The sequence below is a fragment of the Mus musculus genome, chromosome 1 (genome assembly GCF_000001635.26).
Source record: "Mus musculus strain C57BL/6J chromosome 1, GRCm38.p6 C57BL/6J".
In the NCBI taxonomy this organism is placed as follows: Eukaryota; Metazoa; Chordata; class Mammalia; order Rodentia; family Muridae; genus Mus; species Mus musculus.
The window spans coordinates 191,155,651-191,166,885 of record NC_000067.6 but is presented as its reverse complement, the minus strand read 5'-3'; the positions used below and the strand labels follow the sequence as shown (position 1 = coordinate 191,166,885).

Below are 11,235 nucleotides of genomic sequence, written 5' to 3'. Positions count from 1 at the left end.
CTTACTGGCTTGCTTCCCCTGGCTTGCTCAGCTTGCTCTCTTATAGAACCCAGGACCACCAGCCCAGAGATGGTCCCACCCACAATGGGCCGCCCCACCCTTGATCACTAATTGAGAAAATGCCTTAAGCTGGATCTCATGGAGGCATTTCCTCAAGGGAGGCTCCTTTCTCTGTGATAACTCCAGCTGTGTCAAGTTGACACACAAACCAGCCAGTACCGTTCCGTTTAGAAGTGTCAGTCTGTGATGGATTTGCCTTGTTCCTCTGGCCTGTTTGGATACAACAAAATCCTGGTTGGGAATGTGTGATGATTCAAAATCACCTCACAACCAGGAGGCAGAGTGGAAGAGAAAGGTGGGGGCAGGGATCCCATGATGTCACTTAAAGACGCACCCTCAGTGACAGACTCTCCCATGGGGCTACTTCCCACTAGCTCAAGGACTCCAAGTGCCTCTAAGACAGTGCTGTGGGGGGACATTCACTCCCTAGGGGCATTGCTCATTCCACACACAAGGAAGTGGGAGCTCCGAAGCTTGCGCAAGGTCACACGGTCAATGCAAAGTTGAAGGCTACACTTTTAAAAGCCACAAAGTTTGTGAACCAGATTTCTAAAGGTGTTTGTGTTATGTGTGTGAGTGGAAACACACAGCATACTATTTAACATTTAAATGCTTTGAGCACATGCATGGTGCTTCAGGTGGAGAATCTAGATTTTGCTCATCTGCCTATCAATTAATAAACAGGTTTGTGTGCTTCCACAGCCTGATAGTGATAGCCTCATTCATAAAGAACACGTGTCTGGAATATGACTTCAAACCAACTGGGCGAGCCTGGAGTAGGGGTCCAAGTGGCAATAATGTGGAAACCCTGAGTCTGGCTATGTGGCTGTGGCGATAGGCAGTCATGAGAATGTAAATGAGATGTAAATGAGATGTAAATGGATTTCTACAGCTCTCCCCAACAGCAGGGCTGTTCGGACTTGGAATTTGAGGACCTTGATTCCTTACCCCTTGCCCTATGCTGTGCATTTCACTAAACACAGTGTGGAAAACTGGGAAGCAAAACCTGGGGTCCTTAAGAGAGTAAACGGTTCTTTACAAAAGCAAAACTGACAGGAAAAATTATGTGGCCCCTGACTCACAAACCCCCTCGCCTCAGCTCACCTACTATCTAAAGTGATTGTCCTGCTTTCTTTATCACACTCTATACACACACACACACACACACACACACACACACACATGCACACATAAGCACACACACATGTGGCACACACATGCATACACAAGCACACACACATGCAGACACACATATACACACAAGCACACACACATACAGGCACATGAATGCACACACATGCAGACACACATATGCACACATACGCATACACACACACACACACACACACAAACACGCACATTATATACAATTTCCCATGATGTAGTAAAAACAAATCAGTCTAGTTTGAAAACATTTGACTGACCCAAGTTTCTCTCAAGAGGCAAAGCCATGTGGTGATTTAAAATAAGGATTTTAGAATGAGCAAGACTTGGATTCGAACATTATAGTTTGTGGGTATAAGTGATTAACCTTTAGTGTCTTTGTCCTGTGAACTAGTACACATCCATGGATCCTTCCACCGGTATGTGAAATATCACACATAGTACAGTGAGAGTAAGCAATAATCTTAGTAGAGGCCAGAGCTGTCCTGAAAGGTTATCAGCATCAACATTTAGTGAGGTTTCCTGGAAGAATCAAGAACAGTATCCAGGCTGTCCAATAAAATGAAACCATAAACTCAGATGTTTCCAATCTCCCCATTTCCTCGAATTCCCACAGGCTTTGAATCTTTTCAGTTTGGGCTAAGAGAAGGAAGTACTCATATACAATGTTCCCATTTGGAAGTACTTATATACAATGTTCCCATCTGATGCCATTTCATGTTGGTACCCTCCTGGTCCTGTCCTCCTGGAGGGCAGCTGGGGGATGGGACAAAGGGGGATGTGCCAGCGACAGGTCACAAAGGGAGAGGGGGATAAATATGGCTGTGCAGGGGCTTCAGGCTCTAGTGGTCACCTCTCTCACTAGGGCTGCAGTTTGTAGACTCTCAGGGAGCTTTCAAAAAAAATTACAGGTGGAGGTCAAAGGCGTTGTAGACCCTGAAGAGAACCTCCCTGGAGTCTACCCTGCATCTTTGGAGAGGTTGGACTTGGGGTCCAGGCACTCAACAGCACCCCTTGCCAATCATCTGTGCTCCCTTCCCACCCCCAGCCCAGGCCTCTTGGAGGCTCTGAGGCAAACTGGGGGCTTGTGGGGTGGGGTTGAGAAGACCTGTTGTAGCGCCACCTTTGTGACCCAGGAGCACTGTGGCTCCCCTCATCTGTGGAGACCAAGAAAGACGCAGGAACCCACCTTGCCAGCATACCTTTCTTGACACAAAATGGACGTAAAGGAAGAGTCTCTGTTACCATATTATACAGCCCAGAGTGGTGCTGAAGTCGGCATGTTCAACGGCTTGTTCGACACCGCCACGGGGAAATTACAGCAGCAGTTGCACAAAGGAGAGTATGATATATTCAAGTACGCGCCGATATTCGAGAGCGACTTCATCCAGATCACCAGATATGGAGAAGTGATCGACGTGCACAATCGTGTCCGAATGGTGACTGTGGGCATTGCGTGCACCAGTCCCATCCTTCCACTCCCTGATGTCATGCTGCTGGCCCGACCAGCACCATTCGATGAGCTTCTGGGACATGGCCAGTCCACCAACAGCACCAAAGGCAAAAAACGCAAGGCTGGAAAGACCTTGGAGCTCACTAGGCTCCTTCCTTTGAAGTTTGTAAGGATTTCTGTTCACAGACGTGATGAACAACAGCTACGTCTCAAGTTTGCTACTGGCCGTTCTTGCTACCTGCAGTTGTGCCCCCCTCCCGAAAGCAAGGATGATCTCTTTTCCTACTGGGAAAAATTGATTGACCTCCTGAGACCACCTGTGGACAGTAACACCAGTACCTATGCCATCCCAGCAGGGGACATGATGAGCACGCCTTTTCTGGATGAAGAACTGAAGATACCAAAAAAAAAAGGCAAAAGAAAATCCGGCCACCGAAAAAAAAGAGATCTATACAAGGTCAGCGTCAAAAGCCTCCCCGCGACCACAGATGTGAGTGCGATCAGCTCTTCTGCTTTTTCTGGTGGGGAGGAAACCCATGATTCTCACATATCCACTATTGTGTCCAGGATACCCACGCCCAAAGTAAGCTCAAAAGTCCTTGCCAGAGAGTCGGCATCAGAGGCAATAGTGTGTGACCTAGTAGACTCTTTGAGCTTGGCAGCAAACATGCCTGAAGGCTTGGGACAGATAAACAAAGCTACAGTAGAGGAGGCTGCCTTGGGAGCAAGAGGAAGCAAAAGCCATTTGACCATAGCAAGCACTGGCAAAATGTCGCCAAAGAGCATGAAGATTGCCTTGGCAGGGATGGCAAGCAAGTCCTTGGAGTATATTCCCAGTTCACCTGCCAGCCTCTCCCGCAAAGAGATCATGACTGTAACAAATTCCAGGATTGAGACTACAGGAAAGTCTGTTGGAGAAACAGCAAATGACCCAGTCCCAGTTGTCCTCGCCTTGACCTTGCCAAGCGAAAGCCACTCAAATGAAGAGACTGGACGTCGGAAAGCCTATGAGACCAGTACCAAAGCCCATAAGGAAAGGAGGTCGAGAAGGGACCAGAGAGCAAAGGAAAGAGTTGGCAGCAGGAGTGAGCAGCACCAGAGGACAGGAGAAGGTCACAAGACAGAAGGGGACAAGGAGTTTCAAAAATCAACCAGTCACAGAGGTGTTGGCGATGACAAGGACAAAGGCAGCAAGCGCAATAGGTGGCACAAAGGGGTCAGCCATGTCCCCATCACAAAGGAGTCCCGGAGCTCTCACAAACTGTCCCGGACCATCTCCACTGCCAGCTCTGCCTCTACGAGCAAGAGGGTGGGCAGAATCAGCTTGTTCCTGAGAAACATCAGAGCCAGCTTGGCTGGAAAAAGCCTGGCACCACGTGGCCAAGATGTGGGCATCATGACTAAGACATTAGAGACAACCGACGTAAAGGCCATCATGGAGGCAGAGGATGGCCAGGGCCTGGAAATCATTGATTCTGTGACATCCGAGGTCATGGAGACAGTGACCTTTGAAGCTCATTAAAGTATAACTCAGAGCCAAAAACTGCAAAGGGACCCAGGGCCCAGGGCAAATCCCTGGAATCCACTCCAGTTTTCTCAGTGCAGTTTAAATAAAGGACTACCTGAAAAGGGCTGTCTGCATTTTCATACCTGGAAGTTCAGGAGTGACCTCATAGTGAATTCTGTGATGTCATTGTGAGACTCCTGGCTGCACCTGGATGAGGACTCCCTCTCCATGATGTGGGTGCTCTCAGCTATGGCTGCTGCTCTGCTTGTGATACACTCAAGGGTCGGAAATGGGAGAGGGGATCAGCACAGGCTATTAAGGCAGTCTGGACTTAGCAATTTTGCACACACCCGTGCACCTGAGACTCACGTGTCTGTGCTTGGGTGTTTGGGTCATGTGTATATGTTTTTAGAGACAGCTATGAGTATATTCCTAGCAAAATGATTTAGCATGCCAACAATGGAAACAGTTCAAGTAACAAAATGAGAGTTCATACTATGTAGTAGGTGGGTTATTCAGGCAGCACATTTTCCTCATAATGTTGAAAAGGAGCAAATCGGAGAATAGGTTATCATTGCATTTATAGGAGAGTTCAGAAACAAGACAAGAAAGTAAAGGAAAAGCAAAGACGTACTGTGTGTGTGTGAGAGAGAGAGAGACAGAGACAGAGACAGAGACGGGGGGATGGAAGGACCCTGTGTGCATGTGTGAGAGAGGGAATATGGTGTGTGTGTGTGTGAGAGAGAGAGAGAGAGAGACAGACAGACAGACAGAGAGACAGAGAGACAGAGAGACACAGCGACAGAGACAGAGACAGAGACAGAGACGGGGGGATGGAAGGACCCTGTGTGCATGTGTGAGAGAGGGAATATGGTGTGTGTGTGTGCGTGTGTGTGAGAGAGACAGACAGACAGACAGACAGACAGACAGACAGACACAGACAGAGAGACAGAGAGAGACAGTGACAGAGATGGGGGGGGATGGAAGGACCCTGTGTGCATGTGTGAGAGAGGGTGAAGGAACCCCCGAAGGGAGACCCTCACTCCAGTCTCAGGAATCGTGAGCCCAGAAAGTCACAACAGTCAAGCTTGCTGCAAACACACGAGGTTTTAATGGCACACAAACCAGCATGCTGAGGTCGAAACCCATACACCACGCAGGGGTAGAGGAGTCCGACGACGACGACCCTATTTTCCAGCAGGCTTATAAAGGCAAAAAACACAACCTAGGGGGAGGATCGGAGAGGAAATAGGGGCACTAGCTGAACTAAGACACAGAAATCTCTGGAGGCATTAAAGACAGAAGTAGAAATACAAGGAGTGAGCCAAGTATTACAGGCCCATACAGTATCAGAGGGGGGAGCTATGTATAGATCTTTATCCGCAGACAGTGTGGAGATGGTCTGGTTACAGAGGGATCTATGTCCCTGGGGGACCTTACCTAGGCAGAGGCCCTCTCCAGAAACTGCGGAGAGGGCCAACTTATGTCTATCTCCCCAATGATCTGAGGTCCGATTGTAAGACCGTATCTGGGCTATGCCTTCATAATAGGGAGGACTAGAGGCAAAACAGAGCCAACATGAGCGGGTCACATTTGGGTTGGTGTGGTTTAGTGCACTGAAGGCCCCATCTAGCAAAGTGAGCATACGATCTCCTGTGCCCAAAAGAAGAGGTGTGGTGGTCTCCTGATAAGGGGTTACACCAGTATAGACAGGGACTTGAGTGGGAAGTAATGGGACTGGCGGAGGTGGGGGAACTAGTGGTTTTGGGGGAGGATTAGGCAGAACTAGGTTAGGGCCACTGGCCTGGGAGGAGGACTCTCAATCTTTAGGCGAATTCTAAAATTTAGCCCATGATCGTATCCCGCAGCATATAATTGGAGCCCCCAATTGTTTCCCTTAATCCAGGTAGTATTCCATTTTTCCTTGTTCTGTAAATTTTATAACTATGGGATTACAGTACTGGCCCTTACAGGGGCCAGATGAGCTATTACTAAAGGCACACCCATTTTTGGGATACTTGGAACTGTCTCTTTCTCCCTGGTTAGACTCATCATGAGAGCTATTTCTTCTGACTACAATCAGATCCCAGGAAGAAGAGGGTTTCCAGCTGGCTTCCCCTGTGGTCTCACATCCCCAAGCAGCACAGTAAAAATCTGTTGGCCCTCCACATGATCGGCAGAGTGCCCGACTCTGGCCTTGTCCTGGGCACACATAAAATTCTGCTGCCCTGAGATTAGCCCGGTAGAATTGCCCAGAGCATCCGTACGTGCTCCCTATTCCATCCGGTACACACTTGCTTTCGGATGGGGGGCTTACTCGGTCTAAGTGGTCTGGGAGATCCCAGGAAGTTAGGCCAGCGGCCATTTTACAAATGTCTGGCGTAAGGTTAGGCCACCAAGTCCATAATGAGTGGGTGGCAGTAATGGACCAGGCTGCCTCACCTTTTTCATTAAGTACCTCCCAAGTTAGTTGGAGCAGGTTGTGAGGATTTAGAGGGTAAATGCCCTTGCCTGAAGTTACCCTCACGATGGAGACACAACTTAAGAGGGTTATTAGTAGTTTCCACCATCCAGTTACCTCCATCTTGGCCTGGTGCTTTTTTTTACATGGGAGGCATGTATCCAGGCGGCAATTCCGTCTACCTTCACTGCCGTGGGGGTAGTCAACAGCACCAGATAAGGTCCTTTCCACCGGGGCTCAAGCGTGCCAGCGCGATGTGGTCTGACAAAGACCGAGTCTCCGACCTGGAACCCGTGGGGCACTGCTGTGGTCCCCGGTGTGTAAGCTTCTTTGATCTGGTTCCAGATCTGTGTTCCGACAACTTCTAAGGCCTTTAAGTGGGTAAACAGAGCAGAGGGTGAGGAAAAGTCAGTGTTGGGATCCAATATCCCACCTGACTCAGTTAAGAGGGGCGGTCTCCCATACTGAATCTCATAGGGGGTGAGGCCGAAACGTCCAGGAGTGTTTCGGACCCTGAGAAGTGCAAAAGGAAGGAGGGTCACCCAGTCTCAACTGCCGATCTCAATGGCTAATTTAGTAAGGGTCTCTTTTAGGGTCCTATTCATTCTTTCTACCTGTCCTGAGCTGTGGGGCCTGTAAGCACAATGTAATTTCCAATTAGTCCCCAGTTGTGTGGCCAATTCCTGACTTACCTGGGCAACTGATGCAGGCCCGTTGTCCGAGCCGATTACCTTGGGGATCCCAAACCGAGGCAGGATTTCTTCAAGGATCTTCTTGGCCACTACCTGAGCGGTTTCTGATTTGGTAGGAAAAGCTTCTACCCATCCTGAGAAGGTGTCTATGAAAACTAGGAGATACTTGTTACCATACTTTCCTGGTTTAATTTCAGTGAAGCCCACTTCCCAATAAACCCCCGGCCTATCTCCTCTTAGCCTCTTTCCAGGCTCCTTGAAAGGCCGAGTGGCATTGGTCAAGGTGCAAGCTTTGCATGACTTCACTACCTCTTCAGCTACTGAATTTAACCTTATCACATAATACTTAGATCCTTTAATTAAGGCCTTGAGTTTATCACTTCCAAGATGGGTTAGTTGGTGAATACGCCTCACATAGTCCTTTCCTTCTTTGGAGGGTAGAATAATCCACCCATCTTTAGTCTTTGCCAGTCCATGATGACTAAACATTTGGGCTTTTCCTGCCTCTGTCATATCTTCAATCTTATCACAGTCCTTAAAGGGGTAGTTGAAACTAGGATCCGAGGCTTGAGGATCCGGCACGGTTTCAGTTACCAAGGTTATTGTCCCTTGGGCTGCCTGCTTTGCCGCCTGATCAGCCATCTGATTTCCCCTTGAGATTGAGTCCCCCCCCCTTTCTGGTGCCCAAGACAGTGGACGATGGCCACCTTTTTTTGGTAGATGTACGGCCTCTAAAAGGGCCAGTATTTCTTCCTTGTTTTTAATGTCCTTTCCTGCTGAAGTGAGCAAGCCCCTTTGCCTGTATATGGCCCCGTGGATGTGTGCAGTTGCAAAAGCATATGGGGTACTGCCTTACCAATATAGGGGAGGAGGCAGCCTTCAGTTCGACCACTACTGTAGGCACCCTTTTAGCCAGTCCCATACCTGCTTGTTCTGCCCAGACTTTAGGAAAAGCCATTCATCTGAGGGCAACTTTTTGGGTCCCCGATCGTGAAGACGGTATTTCTCCTCCGTACCCAAAACCAAACATACTACTGAATCCTTTCCCCAACTGACCTCAGGTCCCTGAGGAGTAAATTGAACCTGTGCTTTTAGTTTAGTCAACAAATCCCTTCCCAGCAGAGGTGCAGGACATTCGGGAATTACAAGAAAGGAATGTTACTTGGTTTTTTTTTCTATTTCTAGAGTCCGTTTCGTTGTCCAGGGGTAAAAGTTGCTGCCAGTGGCTCCCATTACCATGGTCCTTTTTGATCCCAATTGTCCCAATGGTTTGGTCAAGACTGAGTGTTCTGCTCATGTATCCACCAGGAAGTCGATGGGGGGTCCCCTCCACAGAGAGTGTTACCCTAGGCTCGGGGAGGGGAGCTGAGCCCTGACTTCCCTAGTCTTCCTCTAGGGTCAACACTCTAGGTCCCCTCTGCCTCTTCCTGGGGCACTTTCTGGCCCAATGTCCCTTTTCCTTGCAATAGGCACACTGATCCTTTTCAAGCTGGAGTCTCTGTCCTCCTGGAGGTCTTCTGGCCCTGTCGCCCAGGTACCCTGAATGCCTTTTCTCTGGTTTTTCTTCACCTACTACTGCAGCCAAAAATCTTAGTCAAATTCCTTTCCTGGCAGCGATCACGCCTATTTTCTCTTTCCTCTGCCTCTTTCTTTTCTCTTTCCTGTTTCTCCTCCTCTGTCTCCCTTTTGTGGTATACTTTCTCAGCTTCCTTCATAAGATACTGTAAAGTGTAATCTTAGAGCCCCTCTAGCCTCTGAAGTTTCTTTTTAATGTCAGAGGCAGACTGACCGATGAAGGCCATGGCTACAGCAGCTTGGTGCCCCTCTGAAGTGGGGTCAAAAGGGGTATACCTTCTATAAGCCTCCATCAGTCCTAGGAAAACCAACGGGGGCTCCATCTGACCCTGAATAACTTCTCTTACCTTAGCCAAATTGGTAGGACGCCTGGCGGCTCCTTTCAGACACGCCACTAGAGCCCAGCGGTAGATCAGAAGACTCTCCCTACCTTCAGCAGTATTGAAGTCCCAGTCAGGGCGGTTTAAGGGAAAAGCAGCATCAATGAGATTAGGGAGGGAAGTGGGGGTTCCGTCCGGCCCGGGAACATTCTTTCTGGCTTCCAAAAGGATGCGTTCTCTCTCTTCTGTGGTAAAGAGGACCTGCAAGAGCTGCTGACAGTCATCCCACGTAGGTTGTTGGGAGAACATTAGGGACTCAAGGAGGCCACTGAGCCCAGACGGATTTTCTGAAAAGGAAGGGTGGTTAGTTTTCCAGTTGTAGAGGTCAGCTGAGGAGAATGGCCAGTACTGAAGAGGGGCAAGTTTGTTAGGGCCCGGGGGCGGCCCGTCGACGTATGCCTGGAGCGGCAGAGTGGTCACCGAGGACAGCTCCGGGCCAGCTCCATCCGGACTGCGGCCCCAGCGATTCCGGGTGCCGGCCACCAGCCCACTATCACCGGCCCCTTTTGTAGGCTGGGGGGCGGGGCACCGATGGAGGAAGAGGTTGAAGGGCAGGGGTAGGGTAAGTGGGTGGTTGGAGATCTAAATGAGAGACCTCCTCAATTTCAGGATAAATATGTGGAGGGGTGGGCGGACTGCTCGCACGGCTGGGACTTTCGGTTTTACTGCCACGGTCGCCATCTCGCGTCCCATGGTCCAAGGTTTGAGCCAAGGTGGTGGATTTTGGATCAGATCCTGCCAGACCAGGATATAGGGGACCTGATCTGGATGGCCTCCAGGGTTCTGAAAGACAATGCGCTTAACAGCGTAAATGATGGGAAGATTAAGAGTCCTGTCTCGCAGCCAACCCACTCCGAAGGTGGGCCACTCCGAAGAACAGAACGTCCGCCAAGGTCTTTTTCTGACTTCAACAGAAAGATTATGAGCCCTAGTCTTAACGTCCGTCCAGAGGTCAAGGGTTAGCGTCAGGGGGGTCGTCACAGTCTGTCCCATTTATAAATCTATAATACAAATGACAAAGACAAGACAAACGACAATTACTGAAATAGAGAAAATCTGTCTCCTGCTCCGAGTCGACCAGAAAAGAACTGAGACACTGCCGACCGGCCACGGCCCTTGCCGCCTCAGATTGCCGGGGGGGGGGGGGGGGGGGAGAGTCGGTCCCCCTGGTCTCCAGATGGGGGTCCACCAGGCATCCCTGGCCCTCCCCCTGTCTTCCTGAGACGTCTCCCAAGGCAAACGGACGGTGGACACCTGAATATGTCTATTCTTATCCACTCCACACTCCCTCCCGGAGTGCTGATTCAAACGAACGTCTGCAAAACCGAAACTGCGATCGCCAGAATTCAGACAGACGGAAATACAGATAAGACAGACACAATGCCTTACCTCCAAGTGATGTTATGACTTCTGGGTGGTCGTGGAATCTCAGATGAGCCCCCACATGAAGGAACTCCCGAAGGGAGACCCTCACTCCAGTCTCAGGAATCGCGAGCCCAGATAGTCACAACAGTCAAGCTTGCTGCAAACACACGAGGTTTTAATGGCACACAAACCAGCATGCTGAGGTCGAGACCCATACACCACTCAGGAGTAGAGGAGTCCAACGACGACCCTATTTTCCAGCAGGCTTATAAAGGCAAAAAACACAACCTAGGGGGAGGATCGGAGAGGAAATAGGGGAAGTCTAGGGGTAGATATTTACTTCAAGGCACCTGGGACATTGAAACATTCTGTGGTTGTTTTTCCCAAAAGTTCCGGGGAATTAGGCCATCTGGCCAGGGGCTGGGGCCCATGTTCTCAGGGCAGTCATTATTTTATTTTTTTATTCTTCAAGGGAATATGGTGTGTGTGTGTGTGAGTGTGTGTGTGTGTGAGAGAGAGAGAGAGAGAGAGAGACAGACAGACAGACAGACAGACAGACAGAGAGACAGAGAGAGACA

General features: G+C 49.6%; 1 protein-coding gene across 1 annotated transcript; it reads left to right on the top strand.

The window, feature by feature from the left end:
* The first annotated feature begins 2,068 nt into the window (after window positions 1–2,068).
* Fam71a (family with sequence similarity 71, member A) lies at window positions 2,069–4,302 on the top strand. Its single transcript, NM_001109759.1, has one exon. The coding sequence runs from the start codon at window positions 2,442–2,444 to the stop codon at window positions 4,197–4,199; it is 1,758 nt and encodes a 585-aa protein (NP_001103229.1). The 5' UTR covers window positions 2,069–2,441; the 3' UTR covers window positions 4,200–4,302.
* The last annotated feature ends 6,933 nt before the right edge of the window (window positions 4,303–11,235 follow it).